The sequence below is a fragment of the Silene latifolia genome, chromosome 7 (assembly GCF_048544455.1).
Source record: "Silene latifolia isolate original U9 population chromosome 7, ASM4854445v1, whole genome shotgun sequence".
In the NCBI taxonomy this organism is placed as follows: domain Eukaryota; kingdom Viridiplantae; phylum Streptophyta; class Magnoliopsida; order Caryophyllales; family Caryophyllaceae; genus Silene; species Silene latifolia.
Window position 1 is genome coordinate 123,772,817 of NC_133532.1, and position 22,998 is coordinate 123,795,814.

Consider the following 22,998-nt stretch of genomic DNA (forward strand, 5'->3'; position numbering starts at 1 on the left):
CATTTATTATCGATAGCTCATGCACCACAATTCGTGAATGAGGGGGGAAGAGGGAGGGGGGACCAATTAATTGTTTGGGGACAATGTTAGGGCGTCGGGTGGTACCGAGTTTTATTTTCCACTATCATTAAGTACTAAGTAGATTATTGTAATTGAGTGTTGATTTCTTTCGTGTTTGCCTTTTCTCCTTGTGCTACACGAGTGTAAGAGCTTCTATTCTACAAGAAGACATTATTCGATGTTTTTTCTTATATTTGTTTTCGATTTAACATATTATTTGTAATTTCCGCATTACATTCTCATGCAAATTCATTTTTTCTAAGAATCAATATGCATACAAATATACAATATACAATCACAAATTCTCATTTTATGTCCCCAAAAGCTTAATGATGGCTAATAATTAGAAGAGTGCAAACCAAATAAAACAAGGGAACACAGTTGAGAAATGACAATGTCTAAGATTTGCAAAGAGCCACCATTAAATAAAAGTAAAAGATTAGGTCTGATAATTACGTTTGAGCTGCTAAGCACAACCAATTGCATTTACTAAGACACTAAACAAAGGACTATAGTCTTTAAGAAATTCTTAAATGGCAAAAATACAACAATACCCTCCAGTTGTATAACAAACATTGTACAACCGATATACATTTATCCGAGCTTATGTATAATTTTTCTGATTTTTTTAAAAGGCTTTTTTTTTATACTTAAGTGTGCGAGTTTATAAACTTTACAGCATAACTCAGATTCTTTAAAAAAAAACTTGAAAATTTTAGTACAGAGTTCGGATTATAACTGGTGGTATAGTTACTAATTGCTTAAATGGTTGGAATGTATTTTTAAGAACTCTTAAAACTTGTAATTACACTATGATTTCTAAGGCCCTGTTCTTTTGGACTTAAAGTCACTTAATTTAAGTTCACTTTAGATCCCATAAGTTCGATTCGATTCGAGATCGATCCTATAAGTTCGATTCGATCCTATAAATTCGATTCGAATCCTATAAGTTCGATTCGATTCGATCCTATAAGTTCGATTCGATTCACTTCGATCCTATAAGTTCGATTCGAGATCCTATACGTCACTTAATTTAAGTTCGATTCGAGATCTTATAAGTTGATTCGATTCGATTCGAGATCTTATAAGTTAAGTTCGAATCCTATAAGTTCGATTAAGTTCGATCCTATAAGTTGATTCGAATCCTATAAGTTGATTCGATTCGATTTAGATCTTATAAGTTCGATTCGATTCGAATCCTATAAGTTTCAGTCCAAAAGAATAGGAAGTCTTCATCATGCTTAGATTTTCTCCAATGTTATAATTTCACAAAATTTAAATCATCCACCAAACATATCCTGCTTGATTTGGCAATGTCTTGTCCCCATCCTTTGTTTGATTTGTTGTTGTAAGTTGCAATTTTTTTAAAGGTGAAAGAGAGTATAATAGATGGTGATATATTAATCAAATACTCTATATAGAATTCATTTTAAAGGAGAGAGTAGTATAATACCGACAACCATATTTCAGGCTTAGATCGGGCCATTTCAGATTTTGCAACATATTTTGTTTCGGGTCGGTCATTATTTCAGGTTTTAGGTCGATTTCATGTCTCCAGTTGTCGGGTCATTTGGTTTGAGTCACTTTAGGTCGGGTCATTTTGGGTATATATGCTCATTTTCGGGTTAGTGGTTAGAATTTTTAATTAGTACTAATTTGACTAACAAGGAGAATTTTACAAAACTAATTAGTTATTGCAGCATTGAAACTAAAAAACCATTTATTTTGATGTATATAATACTCAGTATTAATATGATTTAATTCGAGTAATTTCGGGTCATTTGGGCTACTTCAGATCGTTTTGAATCTGGTTTATCACAGACCGAGGGGTAGTTGAGTCGGGGCAGGTCGACTTGGGTTTCGAATAAGACAAATTCAGGTCACTTTCGAATTACATAATCTTATTAAATCAGGTCATTTAGTTTTACCAAATTTACCAACACATAGAGCTGGCCAGCGGCCAGTCTTGTGCGGGCCACCCGGGAGCGGGTTGGGTTGGTGGAGACTGGACAGTGAACCTGAGCCCAAACCACGGGTTGATAGTGAGCAGGCTAAGGCGAGCCGGGCTGTGGATTTGGTGGCCCTGAACCGGCCCGGTTGGGCGAAAAGGGCAGTGGTCCAGACGAGTTGGTCGGTGTGGGCTGGGAATTTGTGAGTCCAAGCCCGGCCCGGTTGAGGAGCAGTTTGTGTGGGCTAGGGGAGCAAGTCGGCGGGCTGAGGGAGAAGTGGGCCCAGTTAGCGGGTTGGGTTCGTTTGGGCCGAACTGCCCCGTATATATGTCCAACATCCAACTCTAACATCACTTATAAATAATACTCCTTGCATACCAGACAAATGGTAACATGGTAAAAAATGGGATTTTTAAGAAAAGAGAGTAAAAACGGGGGTAAAGAGGGAAAAAAATAGGTGGGGTATGTAATTGTGGGTTGATAGGTGAGGTATGTAATGGCATTTTGTGTAAATATCAAAAAGGTATAAGGATAACTTGGTAATTTTGTGGGCCAAATAAGAAATGTTACCATTGGTGTGGTACGGCCGTATTATGTAAGTGTTACCATTGATCTGGTATGAAGGGAGTAGATCACAAGTTCGAACCCGGAGGGCCCAACTACAAATCTCATTTCTGGCCTCTAACACTTGACATGGCTCCTATTTTACCTTTTTCCAAGGGCATTCTCAATTTCTCATGGCTCCTAGCCTCCAAGAGTCCTAGCCCCCATTTATTTTAATATTTAAATCACTACAAACTTCTCTCTTCACTCCCTCTCTTACATATACTCAAAAATTTTCACACTTCAATCCTTCATCATTCCTTAAATCCTTCAAAATCACCATAAAAAACTGAAAAAAAATCCAACATTTCTCCAAAATCTTCAAAACCCATAATTTCTTCTTTCCTCTAATACACTCTAATTAAGCAAAGTATCAATCTTTCTACATTAATATTATATAAAATTATTAAAACTTACCAAATCCCAATTACCCACAAAATCTAAGCAATTCTTTTGATAGATTAAGTTTTCTTTAATGGCTAAACATGGATATAAACTCCGTATCCTTTATTTTTAGTTTATTTTTTATCTTCAATTTAGCTTAATTCATGTTTTTATGCTTTGTTTTTTAGTGGGTTAATCTTGAATTTGTTGAAATTGTTAGGAATTAAGATTGAGCTAAAATGTAGTTGTTTTGATTGCTTATGTTTTTATTTAGGATGGTCATAACGTCACTCGAAAATGTAGTCGGCCACAATTACGGGTATTAAAATAATACTGTTATATAACGAGTGACGGAGTACATTTCCTCTTTGTTTTAATTTTTCTGTAAAAAAGAATACTAGTAATAATGTTTCATTTTGTTGTTTTCTGTTGTTTTCCACCGACTAAATCATGTGTGTGTAGTTCATTGTATTTGGTTTGTAATTGATTTCTCATTTAAATACTGGCTCCGTCTCAACTGATTCTTTACGTTTTGTTTTTTTTATTCTTTGTAAGGAGTATTTTAATCGATGTTGAGATAGTGGGAGTATTATTTTAGGTGAATGAAATTATGTGTTGTAATTGTAAATGTTGTTTCTTGCTTAAAGTTTAAACTAAAGGGAGTTACTACCTATAATTATAATCATTAAATTGGTATTTGTTTTGTTAAATTATGATGATTTTTTTGGTGTGGTGTTAATTGATCTATGAATAGTGAGGGTGAATTTTATATATGGATGATTGAAATTGTACTCCGTTCGTCTCAGTCATTTGTTTACCTTTCTATTCTTTTGTGAGGGGCATTTTAGTCAAATGGAAACAAATGATTGGGACGGAGGGAGTACATGTTCTATGTATATGGGGTTTTTCTTGACCAAAGTTTGAATGCAAAGAGGAATTTGTGGCGCATTCCGGAAATGTTAACTGCCTAAGGATAGGGAAGAAAGCATGCCGCCTTCTTCTGACGGGTGGAGATGATCATAAAGCTAATTTGTGGTCTATTGGCAAACCCACTTCTTTGATGGTCAGTTGATCATCATTCTATTACAAGTTTTGAAGTTGTAGGATATGTTCATGTATAGTTTTACCCTTTTTGAGAATGTGTTGTAGTTTCGGACATTTTGGGCAAACACAGCATTTAGCCATTTACTATGTTTGATATGATTGGAAAGTAGGAGTCTTGGGTGAGACGGTTTGGCAGTGTGATGATGCAAGTATTTAAGTATTTCTAGTAAATTTTGTAAGTTTTGAGGCTAAAAGTATACTAAAACCTTAACACGTACTCCAGTGTTAAAGAGCTAGACAACGACTGAGTTCGTATGGATTGGGGAATGCTACAGAATTGTGATTGCGTTGTGTATATAAATTGAGTCAATTAGCAGTCTTGGTGACTGTAAATAACCTGAAGTGCAAGAATTTGATGATTGGTGTATGATTAATTTGTTGTGACCTGTGCGTTGTCGAGTTTAATTCCTCATACTACGTTAATCAAAATGCGCTTTTGCGCCGTTGTGGAATGTGGCAGAAGTATGAGTTTCCACAAAAAAATTATATGAGACGGTGTCATTAATCATAATATTAGATCATTCCATTTGCGCTATAGTATATGATAACACGCAAAAATATGGGATGATCTCAAGCGTTAGACCACTTCATACAAGACTCAGTTGTTAGATATCTATTATAGTTACGTAATAATTGTCACCTGTCAGTCTTGCTAAAAATTGATGGTAGATACAGTTTGATTTTTCCTCTTTTGCTCTTGTACTAGCAGGACCCTGAACGACTGATTTCAGTTGCTGTTTGGAATTTGCTTTCTTAATGTAGTAACTGCTAGTAAGACTGTTAACCAATGCGAAGGGCATTAATGCAAAATGAGAACTCTTAGGCTAGTTATTCAGTTGGATCATCATCTTGTAATGCTGTTAGTTCTTAGTAAGGATAATTAAATTGAGCTTAGTCTGTACAACTACTCAACATGGTTAGGTGTCTTGTTACGAAGGTTATACATGTTCATTTATTACTCCCTAAAATAATCTACAATGGTCACCACTTTTTGCTAGCTAACAAATCTAAGCCATTTATAGTAAAGAAACATATTGAACATAACAGGTATGTTATAGTTCTAACTTAATGCTTTGTCACATTGCGGTCACTTTAAGTTGTTCATTATTTTAAGTTAACTTTGCCATTGAAAAACATTCCTTCTTAAATTATTTTGCTGTTGTGGTATGATGTCACTCAATGTCTGATGTATGATTAATGTTGCTCTTGAGATCCCAGAGCTTATGTGGTCACACAACTCCAGTCGAAAGTTTGGCCTTTGATTCGACAGAGGTGTTGGTTCTTGGCGGAGCTGCTTCTGGTACTGTAAAGTTGTGGGACCTGCAAGAGGCAAAAAGTGAGTCTTCGATCTCCAGTTATCTGTTACTCCTTCCATTCCCTTAAATTTACTACATTTTCTTTTAGAAAAATGTTTAGGGCATGAAAAATGTGATGGAAAACCGGGATTCACACTCACAAGGTAATGTTTTAGTAGTTATATCTTTTCCAGGAAGGTAATGTAGTTAATCGCTCGAATGTCCCTAAAAGGAGAATCTACTGGTTCTGAATGAATGGGGTATTTTTGATGATTTACTTCTGGTGTTCACATTTAATGCATCAAATGAGAGATACTGCATCTCCTGATCTGGTGTTTACTTTCCCTTTTCTTTTATTTTTTTTAAGCGCAGTGGTCCGAACTCTTACTGGTCACAGATCCAACTGCACATCTGTTGAATTCCACCCGTTTGGAGAATTTTTTGCTTCTGGTTCAGCGGACACTGACCTAAAGATATGGGATATAAGAAAGAAAGGGTGCATTCACACATATAAGGGCCACAACCTCGGGATAAATACTATTAAGTTTACGCCCGATGGTCGATGGGTTGTTTCAGGTGGATTTGATAACGTTGTAAAGGTAAGATAACTGCCAGGTCTCGCTCGTCTGTCTTACCTAGCTGAGTTGGCTTGGAGAATCCTGGCTTTAGTTACTGAAAGTGCTTATTATTTCTTATAATAGGTATGGGATTTGACAGCTGGAAAATTGTTGCATGATCTTAAGTTCCATAACGGTCATATCAGATCCTTAGATTTTCACCCTCAAGAATTTCTTTTGGCTACAGGTACTCTGCTCATTATCATACGTTTAACTTCGTTATTTTCACCCTCTCTCCAGCCTTAGGGTGCTTGCATTAGCTCCATACGACCATACTTGTTGTAATGTTTTCTGATGCAATTAAGCTTAAATGTTTCCTTGTGCTGATACAACTGTTTGCCTCCTATTATATGAACCTTTTCCAGGTTCAGCAGATAGAACTGTCAAATTTTGGGATTTGGAAACATTTGAGATGATTGGATCTGCTAACGCTGAGGTACTGGATCTTTTCGTAGCCCAAAGCTTTTTTAATAGATGTTAAAGAGTACTAGTGGTCTAGTGATCTTCAGATAATAGCCTGCAGAAAGCTAGACTGTAGATTGCAGAAATTCTTGGAATGGCTTGCCTCGAACGAGTCTCACTTTCTTTATTGCTTGCATTTCAATCATCGTTTAAAATTTTGGCCGCCAGCCCGCCACACTGAATTACGACCAATTTATTTAAGGTTTTAGAGGATACCATGACTGAAGTTCATGGTGGTATCGGCCATGGTTATGGCAATGCAACCGAGATTAGACCGTGACGATTAATTCTTAGATCAAGTGTCACATCAAGCTTTAACACCATGGTCTATGCCGCTGGTTATGAAGAAAAATGAAGGATCTGCCTTGTGTAGAACTCATTAATAGTAGTAGTACATCGTCTACATTTCTTGATGATGTCATATTTACTTTGCCTATATCGTTTGCCTTATTGCTGCTATGGTATGTTTGTCATATAGGCGACAGGAGTGCGAGCAATGACATTTCATCCTGATGGGAGGACCCTATTTTGTGGATATGACAATAACTTGAAGGTATAAATATTGCTTGAACGAACTCTTTTATGGAACTGCGACGAAAAGGATAGCTAACTAGCGTTTCTGCGTCCTTCCACAGGTCTATTCATGGGAGCCTGTTCTATGCCATGACGCTGTTGACATGGGATGGTCAACATTTGGTGATCTCTGCATTAAAGAAGGGAATTTAATTGGTTGCTCTTACTACCGTAATTCTATTGGAGTTTGGGTCGCTGATCTCTCTGTATGTAACTCATTCATTGCATGCATGTATGTATGCACTCATTTGTACCGCCTTTTTCTCAGCAATAATTATTCATTCTTTCCGGCTTGTAGTGTGTTAAGCCTTACGGGACCCGGGATTCTTGTTCACCCCAAGATAGTAGCGCTGTCAAACTGAAGTTTGATATCCAAGGAAGTCAGTCTGCAGAAAAAGTTGGCCAGGCTGCTGACTCCCCTTCTGTCTCGCGCTCTACTTCGCCTCATACTGATGCAACAGAGATAAAGAATATCTATGTGGATTGTAAGTCATATTTTTCTTACTGATACTGAGGCAAAAGTTGCAAATTTATTCAAAGTTACATAAATAGCAAGACTTTCTCTTAGTATAATCACATTTATTAAAGTAAGTTCATGTACAATGGCGGAACTGAAACAGTAATGGACAAATTGTAGCCATTAGTATAGTCTGTGCTACTTTTTATTAGGCTGATGCTATTGCCACGGGCCAAATGTCCTAACCCACGGGCATTTAGTCTAAGCTACACAATAATATTTTAATGCACCACTCTCTTAAAGATCCGTGCCCTATTTTATCCACCCCGTGGATTTATACCCTTCCTTTTTTTAATATGGCAGTGGTTACAGAATACTGGCTTCATGCTTACAGGTTTTTGTTACACATCTGTAGGTTTTTTTTAACAATTTGTTACTTTTGTTACTCTTCCTGGTTTCCATTTTTTATCGAGGCCAATGGCTTGTTTTTTTTTTTTTTTCGGCTTAGGATTATAATATATGCACCACTCTTAGAGATCCGTGCCCTATTTTATCCACCCCGTGGATTTATACCCTCCCTTTTTTTTTTTTTTTTTTTTTTTTTAAAATAATATGGCATGTGGTTACAGAATACTGGCTTCATGCTTACAGGCTTTTGTTACACATCTGTAGGTTTTTTTTTTTGAACAATTTGTTACTCTTGCTGGTTTCCATTTTTTATTGAGGCCAAAGGCTCGGTTTTTTTTGGCGTAGGATTATGATAGAATAAGCAGAATGGTTCACTGACACCTCTGTGCTTCCTGTATAGTTGTTTGTAGAATAGTTTTGGTGCATTTCTAAGCGTAATTTTTGTTATTGGTCATCTTGAAACAACCGATGTGTATATGAGTACATCTAAACCCCGTTACCTCCTACAAACAGGAGCCTTTGAGGCACTGAGGTAATTTTGTTGTTTTTGTGTTCTTTTCTCGCTTGTAATTTGAAATATTTTTGAATTACAGATGAGAAACCTATCAGATCTCGTAGAACAGGCTTAGCGAATAGATCAAAGACAGTATCATCACCACCACACACTAGGGAAACCAGCAAGGCATCTGCTGGAAAGCAAAGTACTCCTATCGCAACCTCTGGAAAACCAAATGGTCCACCTGGCGGTAGATCTTTCTATGTCCCAAGCTTCATTCCTAGAGAAAGCTCTAGTGGCAAGAGTTCTGCCAATTTGAGAAGAGAGTCATTGACACCCGCTACTGCTAGAGCTGGAACTGGGGGATCAGTCAAGGCGACTAACACAAGTAGTAAATCAAACAGCAGATTTGATGTACATGTAGCAGATCAAAAGTCTTCTGATAGGCCTTTAGCAGATGTTGGATTCAAAGATTTGGTTGAAGATGCATGTCCTACTTTGGAAAAAGTTGAGGACGTTCAAGAAAAGCCATCTCCTGTATTATCCTCTAATCTACAAACCAGTAAGATATCGCCTCTTGTCATATTACCATATTATGCATGCATATGGAAAACTGGAAAAGTGCCTCTTCTGAAGCCGCTAGTTTGCTTTACTTTCTGTTTTGATATATAGTTCTTACTTATAACTCGTTTGGATCACTGTAGGGAACAATCCTCTTGATCATAAAGAAATACCAACTGTAAAAGTCATAAATGGAGGTAACGATTCATCCTAGGAATTTAGACGGGTGATTTTTGTAAATAATGCGGAACTGATTGTAAAATTAAATTTGTTTGCAGCAGCTGTGGCTCATGGGAGGACGCGGTCTCTTGTCGAGAAATTTGAAAAGGTGAGACTGTCTAGTAGCAGTGAAGATCCAATGGTCAGTGCGACTCCTGAAGTGGTTGCTGATGGGCTTCAGAGCTCCACCATGGTAGTAGACTTATTCCTTAATTATTCAGGAATCTGTAGATGTTACCTGTGTTAAGTTTGGAACTTAAATTGTTATAGCTTTTTGTCATGGACCCTGAGTATAACTTTTTGAAGCTTTCCCGGAAGATTTTGGAATGGCATTCTAATAATCCCATTTCCTTAAAATTTCATGCTGTCTATCCTTTATTTGGCCTTGTTAAAAATCAATGAAAGTTTTGTAATAAATGGGATGCTTGTACTTACAGGAGGAAGAGCCTCAAGTTTCTGGTAGAAAGATGACATCAGTGAGTGACACGAATGTTATTGAGGATCTGATGCAAAATCATGATGTTCTACTAAGTGGTCTCCGTTCTCGCCTAACAAAGTTGCAGGTAATAACTAGTTTGTGTTCTGGGGTCAAAACTCTTGTCTATTACTCTTGGACTTGCAAATGTTTTTTTCTTTTTTCCATTTTATTTCCTTTTCAGCTCCTGAATGCCCCTCTTACTTGAGAATATGGAATTTCAGATCTGACAGTCTTTTGAAAACCCCAATTGGAACAATGTCTCTGGTTACATTTGCAGAAAAGTTTCTATGAGACGGTGTTACATGTGAGACCAAGTGACCAACCCATTAACTGTATTATTAAAAAAGGAAGATGTAAATATTTAGGTTGATCACATGTGAGACGAGACCGTCTCATACAAGACTATTGACAAATTTAATTTGTACTTTCAGATGATAAGACATTTATGGGAACGCAATGACGTGAAAGGAGCAATTACCGCTTTGAGGAAATTACCTGATCAGTCTGTAAGTGCTTAGCTGTTGATTTTGCTCTGTGCCTTAGTTTATTTGTTTTGCTTTTCATACAGTTATGATGAGGATTTGTCAAAAGTGAGCGGTTGCAGAACTTACTTTCTTTTGGGTTCAGGTCCATGCGGATGTCATTAGTGTGCTTACGGAAAAGATGGAAATGATTACACTTGATTTGTTCTCATGTATGCTACCAATACTGGTGGGACTCCTCGATAGCAAGATGGAGAGGTAATTACTAATTATGTCGTCTTCTGGCTCTAGTGACGGATCAGTTTTCTTTATGGGTCCAAATATTCCAAGTATACATTAACATTACCTCAATGCCTAAAAGACTTCCGTAAATGGCGGGATAAAGGGAGTTAGATGTACGTAGTCGCTTACACCTGAACTATTAACATATGATGAGTATGTCACAACTCACGACACAAAGAAGCACAAGTAGTCTAGTTAGTTTTCTAGCTTCATTTCATCATAATCTAGAAACTAAGAATAGCGGGTCTTAATTCCACTTGAATGATAACTTGGTATTTGAAGTGTATTATTAATTTATTATACAAAACTACATACTCCCTCTGTCCCGGTCATTTGTTGTCCTTTTCCATATTGGGGTGTCTCAATGAGGAGTTGTCTTTTCTATTTTAAGAATGAACTTGATGAACAATTTGATCATTTGCATTCAATTTGTTCCACTTGTCATTTAGTAATTGGCCCCTTCCTCTTTCCTTGGTCTTTGTGCTAAAACCAAAGGACAACAATTGACCGGGACGGGGGGAGTATTTTTCATCTTTTTTTTGCATGAAATGAGATATAATTTTAGCTTTTGAGTGTGTCTGAACCATCGGCGCTACAATTTGCTTCGACCCCTGCCTAGGTGTCAAACTGCCTTCTCCTATATGAGCGCATCACTTGTTCTGTGACTATCTTTCATACATAAGTAATACTCTCCATGCATACTCTGCAGGCATGCAAAACTGTCTATGGAGATGTTACTCAAACAAGTTGCACTATTTGGGCCAACAATCAGCTCAACAATCTCAACACCTCCTTCGGCGGGTGTTGATCTTCATCAAGAAGAACGGTATACCTCTTATCTCTTGCTAGCCTGTGTCTTCCCGCCTATTGGTGATTGGACCATCACTTTCAGGTGTTCATGAATTTTAACACTGCAAATATTCTTAAAATTTTAACAGGATCGAGCGATCCAAGCAGTGCTTTTCTCAGTTGCATCAGATCCGAGGATTTCTTCCCGCACTTGCAAGGTATTTTTAGTTTACCTGTTTTACCGATTATAGGTTTTAATAGAATACTTTTTTTTTTGGGATATTCTTTCGTGTACCTGAACTTTTTCGTTTTCTAAGGTGTACCCCTCGTTTTCACAAAAACACTTTGACCGACAATAATTCTCTGTTACGAGTTCAAAACGGTAATTTTTTTTTTCAAACCAATTATTCGTCAAGGCCTTGAATTTGAAAAAAAAAAAAATCACCGCTTTTTGAACTCGTAGCAGGTACTTATGGTTGGTCAAAGCTTTTTTAACAAATAAACTTTGACCGACCATAATTCCCGACTACGAGTTGAGACGTCCATGAATTCTTTTTTCAAACCGAAGACCTATTCAAGACGGTCAATTGGAAAAAAAAAAAAAAAAACTTTATCGTATTCTGAATTTGTAGCCAAGAGTTATTGACGGTCAAAGTTTTTTTGCAAGAAAAGAGTGGTACATCTTAGAAAATGAAAAAGTTGGGATACACGAGAGAATATCCTTTTTTTTTTTTTTTTTTTTTAAAAACACGAGCTCATGCTGGAACGGTCGGCTTTGATTCTATGTTGTTCAACTTTGACCATTACTTTCTCCAAATATATAGAGGCATAATTTAAAGTAATCTAGCTTAATTTAATTTATCGTGACAAACATAAGTTTATAATCATCATTCTGATAATCCAAATCTATAGCTTAAGTTCTGAAATTTATGTCAATGTTTACTGTAATACAGGAGGGGTGGATCACTTGCTAAATCCGCTCTGGAACTTAATCTTGTTCTACAAGACCATAACATGTAATTTTGCCCGCGTTTTTTTTCTCGACAAAGCAATTCGCCTCTTTAGGTAGAAGAGTTGAAGATTCATGATGATTTTGGAGTGCTGCTTTCTGCCTTTTCACCTCATCCTGTTAATTTGTGCAAAATACCCAACGCCATGACACCGCAGCCCTAAAATGATCCCAAGAATGCCGAGATATACCTGTAATCGATGAATGTATTCTTATAATTTATTTTGTATAATTATCTATTTTAGCTTGTATACCAATGAAAAAAAAAAGAAGCCTACATTGATGTAACATTTTCTCCAACTGTTACAGGGCTGTATAATAATGAAACATAGTCCTCAATGTCGATTATCGACCAACGTTTCTAAATTTGTCAAACAATCTCTAGCAACAAGGGGAAAATGGTCGACTGTGATATTCATGACCTGAGTTCTTTCTCGTAAATACATTCGTCATTCAGTATGTAGAAAATATACTCTTGTTCATGCCATTTCGAAGCGAATGCGTGAAGAGGAGTAGAGGACGGGGCGTTGACGGATAAAAAAGTATTTTAAGAAGGAAACAAAATGTTGACCAGGGACATTTAGCAATTTGGATTTGTTTTTTCTTCTAGAATGATTAAAAAAAGGGAAATGATAAATATAATTCGCTGTGTTGTATTTAAACATTTAATACCCTTGTATATTTGGCATTAGCTTAGAAATTAGAGAGAAAATTACACACAAATCAATACAATTAATGCATATATTAACTATTTATTTTTCCTTTTAGTTGCTTAAATACAACCCACTGGGTTGTATTTATCATAACCCTTAAAAAAAAAGTACACACAAATTGAAGCGTAGAATACATACAGGGACAGCCCTGAATTGTCTTTGTAATTTATGGAGTTACAAAGAGGATTTTGATGCCAACAGGATTCGAAACCAGGTTACAATTACCACATCTCATGATTTTACCAAGTAAATTAGTTGACATCTGCAGATTTCAGGGCTATGGTTGAATCACGGTGGTTGTCTATTGGAAGTGGGAGATACTTGACGGAGAGTCGAATGATGTCGTGGTAGAGGATCCTCTAAAGTTATAAAATAACTCTACTTGATAAAGTTTTCTAACTGCGATATATAAGTCATACCCATGTTTGCAAACGGATTTTTTTACAACCAAATTTTCATTAAACGGAATAATGGATGGTAAACTCTAACAACTCTATCAAAAATAAACTCTAAAAGATCTCAAACGAGGCGCACGATCAGTACAATATATGAGGATGAGGATTCGAACCCAAGACCTATTATCACATTAGGTCAGCCTTAAATCCTTAACCACTAAGGCGTAGGCTAAGACCTCATCGGTATCTCATGACCAAGTAGGGTATTAAATTATGAATGGTACACCGTACACTACAGTCTACAGAGTATAAAAAAAATACTATAAGGCAATAAATAGATAAACTATCAAGATTCCATTTTAAGTTCAGATAACCTGAAACATAACTTTCAAATCTACAATACACTCGAAACAAAAATAGAGAAAATAAAAGTAACCATCTATTTTCACACAAATAAAAAGCCTAACGATAAGCTTATCATAATACCGTCTCATAAACAAACGAAACGAAATTCATTTCACATAGATACACCACGTTAAAAGCAGTAAGTGGATTATACATCTGATGTACTACCACAGATTCTATAGTTTTTGAGCATTATAATAAAATTTTTGAGTTTTGTTTTATAAATTATGAGTATTATTATAAAGTTTTTGAGTATATTCACTCAAACATTAAGATCTAAAAAATTACAATAAAACTCAAAAACATTACATAGAAATTTAGTAAAATTTGAGTTTTCACGGAAAAAAAAATTAAAATATAATTTATAAACTTTGATAAGCTCAAAAAAATATACATATGCTCAAAAACAAATAAAGTGGAGATAATAAGCTCAAAAAAATACATATATGTTCAAAAACAAAAAAATTAGAGGTAATACATCCGATGTATGTTCCTTTTTCTCCGTTAAAAGTAAACAAAATTAAAGTCACCGGATTCCTAACTTTGTAAGACGCAATTCGTTGACCAACGACTCTTCCCAAAATCTCAACTCCTCCTATATAGAATTTTCCTACTTCAATTTTTGCCTACTTCTTTACCATTTTTTTTAATCAATTTTCTTTGCTTCTTCATTAATCTATCTCTTTGGTATCATTTTTTGATACTTTTAAGGTTTTTATATTGGCGGGGTAATCATATTTATTAATCATTGCAAAATTATTACAGTAATTGGGTTTTATTTAGAAGATCTTAAAAATGGCAGGACGGTATGATCCAAACCCTTTTGAGGAGGAAGAAGAAGTTAATCCATTCGCTGTAAGTATTTTTATAAACCCTTTTAATTATTTAGTTTAATTCTTTCAAAGTTTTCATCTTTTTGTTATTGAATTATATGTATAATTCATGTATTATTTATGTTTAGTTGTTATTTGTTATTTGTTTAATTTTTGGGATTAGTGGGGTTTAGATCTTTATTGGTGTGATTAAGTAGATCTGGGATTAGTTTATTACTGCCGCCGTCCCGATCATTTGTTTACGTTTGATTAAAATACCCCTCGCAAAGAATATATTGAGAAGGAGGGAGTATGGTTTTAGTTGAGTTGAATTTAGTGAAGTGGATGATTGGTTTGTTGATTTATTGAGGAAATATTGTAACTTTTGGTGTGTGATTTGTGAAAGTGTTGGAATGAGTGTGGATTTCTCAAAAAGATTGAAACTTTGGTGTATAATCTAATAATAAGGGTAATTATTGTGTAAGACTTGTAAGACGGTTCTTTTATAATTTATATATAAACACACTTATCTGCTTCTAAAAGGACCGTCTCATGCTGTGAGATGGTGTTATTCGATAATTTGTGATCTGGTAAAGGTGCTTGAAAGATGGGTGATTGAGTTTGTGAATCTTGGTTTTGGTGATGATGGGAGTGTTGTTCATTGTTTTCATGTTGAAGCTAGTGGAAGAGGTTGAAATTTTGGGATGGTGGTAGGTTATGAAATTTGGTGCTTTAGATAGGAGCATAAATGGAGGCAGTATGTGATGCCTGGGTTTGATGATGAGATCAACACCTTGCTCGATCCTTATTCTTTTGTGGGAGGCCAACGATCGTCTTAGTATGATTGCTGTGACAATATTCTGTTCAGTTTTAGGTCCCACATGCAGGATTGACTATTAGTTGGGTTAGGATATCGAAAGCCTTTCGAAATGTGTCCGATACAATGAGAATTTGCTTATGCTGTATGTTTGAATTTGAAAGGTCATTGTCGATGCAGTTTCTATTATGGGTTATCTAGAACATCTCTGTGTTAAATCAACGCAGTGTATTAGTTGGTATATAACCTCCTTGCCCTGACTACTTTGAATTTTAAGTGTACGGCTTTTCTATTTCCGTTGAGAAATGGCTAGATTTTCGGGTTTCTCAAATTTCAATCATGATGATCACCATTACCTGCTTGTTGCAAAAGCTTACAGATATTGATGTTTGTGAGTAAGAGAGAGATAAGGAGCCATCTGGCACTATTATTACAAATTAATCCACCTTTTCGTCTTACATATGTTCTAATACACGTGATGTGCTTGGTTAGTCGATCCTGTTTAGCCAAGTGATGTAGGATGATTTATCCGTTATATCAAGATTCTATATAACTATTTTATTGGGACAAATCTAGTTGTGGTCTTGTAGTCATTGAGGTTATGGCAATACAACTTTTTAAAGTCTTTATCCGTGCTTTCTAGTTTCTGCTCTTTCTAAGTATGCACCAACCCTTTCGGAACTATAGTTGGCTAATTCATCTGTGTGATTTATTTATTTTCCAATAAACAGCAGGGAGGGAAGGCCAAGCCTTCAAGTCAAACAAACTATGGTGGAGCCTTCTACATGCCGGTAAGTGTTGAATTTCTTCTAGATGTATTTGTCCTCGTGCATAGTGATTTCTGCACCTGCTTTCATGTTGTATTTTCAAAATGCATAGCGGTCATCGATACTTCAGTTATTTGAATCATTACCACTGTATTTAGTTACTTGTGTCATTCATGTAGTCATTAACGGTCTCATGTATCAACTTTGCATGTAAATATAAATAGCAAGTGCAAGTAAAGACACCTTAATTGAAGCAATTGCAAAAGTAGTTGTATTATTTTTGTAAGAAAATAGTATGATATTCAATTTTCTACAATATTTTACAGAATCCTGGAAGTGTTCCGCCAGCCTCTAATTCAAGGCTTTCTCCCCTTCCACCAGAGCCTGCTGACTTTTATAATCCTACTGCAACTGTCGATATTCCCCTTGATTCAGGAAAGGTAGCCGTTGTGATTTTACATTGAATATTGTTTTGACAATTTGACATCTATAATAAATATCTAGAGGATATTTTTATTCAGTCGTCTCTCATGATGAATCTTGTAACAACACGATCCCTTACTTGTAGGATTTGAAGAAGAAAGAGAAAGAGCTTCAAGCAAAAGAGGCTGAACTGAGAAAAAGAGAGGAGGTAATTTGCAGGCCAACCTTGCTTAGACAACATGTTTGTGTAGGCTTTAGATGTGACTGGATTGATAGGCATATGGCTCTACTCCTATGTCCTAACATAAGTTACTGCGTGTTGGTCTTTCAACTTACATATGCGTAGAGGCATGCAATGACGATGATTTTAATATACATATACTTTCATATTCTTTTTTAACTTTTTTACCATCTTTTTTATTGCCACCTAAACATTTTCTTGATACTGTGCAGGCTCTCAAACGAAAAGAAGATGCTGCTGCACGAGGTATACTAGTTGGTCTTATGTAAGATCTTGTATGATATAACATAATTATTTTGCTACTGTGTCATTTTAGTAAAGTGCATAATATAGGATAGGATATCTGTCTCATTTTAACGAAGTTGTAAAATTGGGTCTTTCGAAATAATATTGGTCAAAGTTGTCACTTGAACACCAAGTCGAATGGGACTACATTATTGGGAAAAGGGGAATAGGTTTTAAAGGACGTTGTCTAGATTTTGTGCTTTACGTCCCTCTTGTGAATCAGTTCCATGGTTTTTGTGCTTTATATGAGAATTTGCAATTCAATGTTCTTTTGGTTTGTGCAGCTGGGATTGTTATTGAGGAAAAGAATTGGCCTCCATTTTTTCCAATCATCCATCATGATATTGGCAATGAAATACCTATTCATCTCCAGAAGTTATGTTACACAGCGTTTGCGACACTACTAGGTAAGTTATCTTCTTCGAAATCTCTCTTCTACTTGTTTCTTATAATGCGATCCTCATAAAGAGGTATATTCCCCAGGTTATTAACATTGAGGTTGTGTTACGACCTTACATGAACATGACATGTTCTATAGGCTCGTACCTCGGTATTATTCAGATCTTGAAAAAAAAAAGTCTACGTTAAGTGTTTATTACGCTTGCTTGTTAGTGACTTCTCATGTACACCTATAGGCAATATATCCTTTAATGTATATCTATGGCATGCAACTCTTTAGCAGTTTTTTCCATGACTTTTTTGAGTTTTTATAGCAATATACAAATTGAACACTTGGATGTTGGGTGGATATTTTGAAGTCAATATCATGCTATTACATTTCGCTCTTTGTGAAGTCATTGAGGGCTGATACTCATGACCCTGAAATCGTTCAGCATCAAAATTACCCTTGTGGGCCATGTTGCTCTAATTACACCAAAAAACTTTCTTTACGGCATTACATTTTGTAGACATCTTGCATTTCAATTAGTCATGAAACTTTTCTGTACTCGGTGGTTTGAAGTTATTCGATTATGTGCAGGTTTGACGCTTTGTCTCACTTGGAATATTGTAGCAGTTACTACAGCTTGGATAAAGGGTGGTGGTAAGCTTATACTTTAGATGCTTATCCTCTCTATTGCATATACAGTCTTATTGACTATGGAATTTGGCATTCTAATTCATTTAATGGATCATTTCACAGATGCTACTATTTGGTTCCTTGCTATCATCTACTTCATATCAGGCATCCCTTGTGCATACGTCTTGTGGTACAGGCCACTGTACCGAGCTTTCAGGTACGATGATTCTGCATACTCCTACAGTAAAGATAGCGTTCTTTTAGTTATCCATTGATGATATTTTGTAACCCTTTTTTTGTAGGACTGAAAGTGCTATGAACTTTGGATGGTTTTTCCTGTTTTATGCGGTATTTTAGACTTCTGTCCCTGGATTGCTGTGCTATATACTGAAAAGACACACTGATGCATCTCGTTTTACATTTTTACTCCTTTCCTCCTGCAGGTTCACATTGGCTTTGTTGTCTTTGCTGCCGTTGCTCCTCCAATCGTCTTTAAAGGAAAATCTCTTGCGTAAGTGATAAACTGATAAGGGCATACCTTTTCTTATTTCAAACTTTCTCTTTAATCATGTCAGTTCGTCACAAGCATGTCGATGTTTGAAGAATGCTTATTGGATTCTTCCTTCCTGCAAAATGCCCCTTTCCCTTAATAATGTTGAAAGAAATTTCTGCGTAAAGGGATTTATTTGAGAAATGCTTACCCTCCGCTTCCTTCCGTTTTTCACAGTGGAATTCTTCCAGCAATTGATCTTATCAGTGGACATGTCTTAGTCGGGGTAAGATTGATTATTTCTTTTTTGCTGTTTTTCTTCTCATCAATCATCATCTGCATATTGAGTAAGATCCATCACTTGAACTCTCGAATTCTCATTCTCTTTGAATCAACTTCTTTTTCTCTTAGATCTTCTACTTCGTTGGATTTGGACTCTTCTGTCTCGAATCAGTGCTGAGCATATGGGTCATACAGGTACATATATCCCTTGTTTTCTTTTTGCGTACTTATAATCCTGATTTCAAATTCGGCAAATGACACCCCATCTTGACCATCAAGATGGCACATTGACCACAATTAGTCGCGATGACCAATTACGCGATTAAGGCTGAACTAAAATTTAAAAACTCCATCCAATTTAGTCTTTATTTGACTTTTTGTCTATTAATGTAAATTTTGAGTTATGTTTTCTCAAAAATTCGCAGATATACAAAAGTAGGAAAAAATTTGTCGACATATTTTACTAGATTAGCTTATAATAATTAATAGAGTTTTTTTGTCAAAAACTACCTAATATTTACCTCATTTTCATAAATACTACCTAAAGTTTTTAACTTTGCGAGAAACTACCTAAATTTTCTTGACTTTTGTCGGACACTACCAAATTGAAAAAAACCGATTAAATTAGACAAAATTCTAACTCGAAAACATTATTTTTGGCATTGAACATACATTATTTACTATACCTAACCACCGCCAACTGTTTTGATTAGCTACTAACACATTTATTTCAATTTTTTTTTACTACAATTTTGACTAGTTTGGCCGGGATTGTGGCTAATTTGGACAAAATTATGACTAATTTGGTTGGCATTTTGACTTATTTGTCGGAATTTTAGTTAATTTGGAAAACAAATTGTCGAATTTGCTCACTAATTTCAATTTGGTAGTTTTTGACAAAAGTAAAAAAAAATATTAGGTAGTTTCTCACAAAATTAAAAACTTTAGGTAGTATTTATGAAAATGAGGTAAATATTAGGTAGTTTTTGACAAAAAAACCCTATAATAAATGATAAAATTGACATTGGTTGACAAACGAAATATCCAAGTCGAATATGGACAATAAGATGCAGAATGTATCATGTTTATGAGGGTTTCTTGAATCGCGCGATGAACCTGTATATAATCTTACTCTAAGCACCATCATTGCCTGAAATTTGCAGCAAGTATACATGTATTTCCGAGGCAGTGGTAAGGCGACACAAATGAGACAAGAGGCTGCAAGAGGTGCAATGAGAGCTGCATTCTAAGAGATTCCGTTACCAGTCCGATATACTCTTGTGCATGGTAGAGAACTGATCAGACATACATTTTTCATAACATGCTGTATATCATGGTTCTTTTTTTCACTATTAGAGTTCTTATGATCGACACTGGTTAGGTGTATAGTTTCCTGTTATTACATTTCGATAGTTGGATTTATAGCTCCCGAGTCCTGACTATATAGCTCAATCAATACTCGTGTTCTTTCTTTTTACATTTGTTATGTGAAGCTAATTAGTTCGACATATTTGTACTCCCAACTCGACTGCTAGTGTTGCGCGTGATATGGGATTGGAGTGTATACGCGGTTATTTTGTGAAAATCATGTGTTTTTGGTATAAATTAAAGTCGCCAAGTGACGGTTAGTTTGTTGAATACGCAACATGTAGGCAAAGTGAAGCGGAATATGGAAAAGGAGGTTGAGAGATTTCGGAAATTAGCTAGATTTGCGTCTTTCAGACCTGCCTATATATACTTGAAGGCTTCAAACCCATAAATATCCTTGTAGAGAAAATGTGATGGATATGATCGCTATAGTTTTGAGTTTTACATAATGTACCACCGTGTGGCGTCATCTCATTTTTCTTGCACACAACAGAAAACGAAAACAAAGGCAAATGGAGTGGATGTTTTCATCCACAAGATTGATTATGTAACTATGTAAGTGTAGAAGTTTTAATGCTTTTTAGAGTGCAAAAAAACTAAAAAAAAAAAATGACAAAAAATATTGAAATATTTAATGACAAAAAAAAAATGCTTTTTAGAGTGCAAAAAGTCGAAATGTTGAAATCAGAAAAGCAACCATCATTTTCATATAGGGTCATGTTGAAATATTTAATAGCTGACCATTAGATCGTTTTGGAGCAAAATCTTGACCATTATTGATAGGATGGAGAGAAGAATCGAGAGGATCGTATTACCGAAATTCTTGATCATCTAATATCCCTCAATTTATTTGAACAATGGAGTTTTGCATAATCATTTATTGTTACTTTCTATCACAATCATTTGTTATTTTTCTTCTTTACAAGGATATTTTAATAAAATGTAAATAAATACTCAATTCACAATTTACAAATAGAACAATATTTTGTGCTAAAGCAAAGCTTAAAAGACAACAGCAAGACGAAAAAAACTCCCTTTATTCATTATTTATAGCCTTATAGGATAAGATGAAACTAAGGTAAAAGAGCAAAGTAGGGAAACACGGTGATGACGGAGGGACAAATAACAATGCCAATGCCAGAGCCAGAGCGTCATTAGGCAGGTGATACTGAGTTTCAGTATCATCCTCTCATACATATTATGTAAATCCTACACGATAAAAAGAGAAACATGTAGAGATTACAATGTATATTCTAGAGGGTGATACTGAAACTCAGTACTACCTAATGACACTATCTCATTTTCCGTCACAATACCCAAACCTATGCTAGCCAAAATACACAATACTAAACTCATCCAAACATTATAAAGTAGTACTCACGTAATACATTGATGATACTATTAAATGCTGTTGCATATGATAAAGCAACAACATATCAAACACACCATAATCATACATTCATAGTTTCATACCATACACTATATTAAAAGTGTCTTCTTCATAATAATATCCGTCCATTCCAGCGAATTAATCGCATTCAACTTTTTTCCACGTCAAGAAAAAAAAGTCAAACGAGACTAATTCACTGGAACGAAAGGAGTATTATACGAGATATCATTTAACAATAAGCGGTACAACTCTTGGTGCAATCCATGGTACACCCACCACCACCGCCACCCGAGCCATAACCCTTGCCGGACCGACTGAACGACGTAAAACACTTAGCCGGACACCTAAGCTTCTTCATATAACAAGGACCTTTGTCTTTACACACAACAGTAGGTCTAATAGTCCCACCCTTAGAGTGCCCTCCACTAGGGCTACCATACCCGTACCCGTATCCGCCACCCGTCACACCCGGGCCCCAACCCTGGCCGAACCCGGGTATCCCAAACCCGCCGCCCGGCCCAAAGAACCCGCCCGGGTCGCCTCCGACAGGGTTCGGTTGGGGTTTTTGGGCCGGGCCTTTGGGCTTGGAGTTCTTCGGGTCGGCCCGGGTTGCGTTGGTGGAAGTGAGGATGAGGATGAGGGCGAGGATTAGGAGGGTTAGGGTTGTTTTTGGTGATTTTGTGAAGTTCATCATCATGTGTTTTTTTTTTGTGTGTTTTGTTTTGTTGTTGTGTGTGAGTTATGAGGATTAGTAAGGTGTTGTGTGGGAGTTATGAAGGATATTTAAGGGGGAAACATGGGAAGATAGAGAGCATTAAAGAGACGGAAAGAAAGAGAGAGGTGATTGGGTGTGGGCAGTTGAGTCACTACTCTCACTTTCAGTGTGCGTTGAAAATATGACTTGGGTCGACCTTCATTACTACTCGTATAGAGCAGGGTTAATTTTTAATGAGACGAGATAACTTGAAAGCTGTTTAAGTTCCGTTTGGATAAACTCGGTTTAAGTTCAGGCTTTTGTCGTTGGCTTGGATTAAAAAGTTTGCGAGCGGCTCGAATTTAAGTGATTTAATAAAACTTTAGGGCAGAATACATATGGTGAATCTGATATGAGACGATTTCATGTGAATTATGAACTCGAGTATTTATGCATTCTTATTCGGTTATCATAGGTTGATTTATAGTATATGAGACTGTTTCATACGGTATAAACTATGAATGTGAGGATTTTGGAGCCGAGCGACGTGTACCACGTGTCCTATTAAAGCTCAAACTTATATACGTAACATGGTAGAACAAGGGGGACGATCGATCATCATCCCTTATCTATGACACGAGATATTTATTTTGGCGAGACCTTTTAACTA

General features: G+C 36.0%; 3 protein-coding genes across 4 annotated transcripts; 2 read left to right on the forward strand and 1 right to left on the reverse strand.

Moving 5' to 3' along the window:
• Positions 1-2,726: 2,726 nt before the first annotated feature.
• Positions 2,727-12,603, forward strand: LOC141592928 (katanin p80 WD40 repeat-containing subunit B1 homolog KTN80.1-like). Of its 2 annotated transcripts, none has more exons than XM_074413818.1 (18): positions 2,727-3,112; positions 3,929-4,059; positions 5,319-5,436; positions 5,768-5,994; positions 6,097-6,199; positions 6,378-6,448; positions 6,953-7,027; positions 7,110-7,253; positions 7,346-7,532; positions 8,506-8,970; positions 9,113-9,166; positions 9,248-9,381; positions 9,626-9,751; positions 10,098-10,172; positions 10,294-10,406; positions 11,140-11,256; positions 11,369-11,437; positions 12,173-12,603. In XM_074413818.1, the coding sequence occupies exons 1-18, from the start codon at positions 3,088-3,090 to the stop codon at positions 12,237-12,239; spliced, it is 2,301 nt and encodes a 766-aa protein (XP_074269919.1). In that variant the 5' UTR covers positions 2,727-3,087; the 3' UTR covers positions 12,240-12,603. The 2 variants fall into 2 exon arrangements, with proteins under 2 accessions (XP_074269919.1, XP_074269920.1); XM_074413819.1 differs by having other exon boundaries at positions 2,785-3,112; positions 9,251-9,381.
• A 1,649-nt stretch (positions 12,604-14,252) lies between these two features.
• On the forward strand, positions 14,253-20,382 carry LOC141592932 (secretory carrier-associated membrane protein 3-like). The gene is made up of 13 exons (XM_074413825.1): positions 14,253-14,596; positions 16,102-16,161; positions 16,464-16,577; positions 16,706-16,768; positions 17,014-17,047; positions 17,371-17,493; positions 18,066-18,128; positions 18,228-18,321; positions 18,407-18,452; positions 18,548-18,615; positions 18,832-18,880; positions 19,006-19,071; positions 20,040-20,382. Exons 1-13 carry the CDS (start codon positions 14,537-14,539, stop codon positions 20,124-20,126), a joined length of 927 nt encoding a protein of 308 aa, XP_074269926.1. The 5' UTR covers positions 14,253-14,536; the 3' UTR covers positions 20,127-20,382.
• An 885-nt stretch (positions 20,383-21,267) lies between these two features.
• On the reverse strand, positions 21,268-22,481 carry LOC141592933 (uncharacterized). The gene has a single exon (XM_074413826.1). The coding sequence runs from the start codon at positions 22,329-22,331 to the stop codon at positions 21,864-21,866; it is 468 nt and encodes a 155-aa protein (XP_074269927.1). The 5' UTR covers positions 22,332-22,481; the 3' UTR covers positions 21,268-21,863.
• Positions 22,482-22,998: the final 517 nt, after the last annotated feature.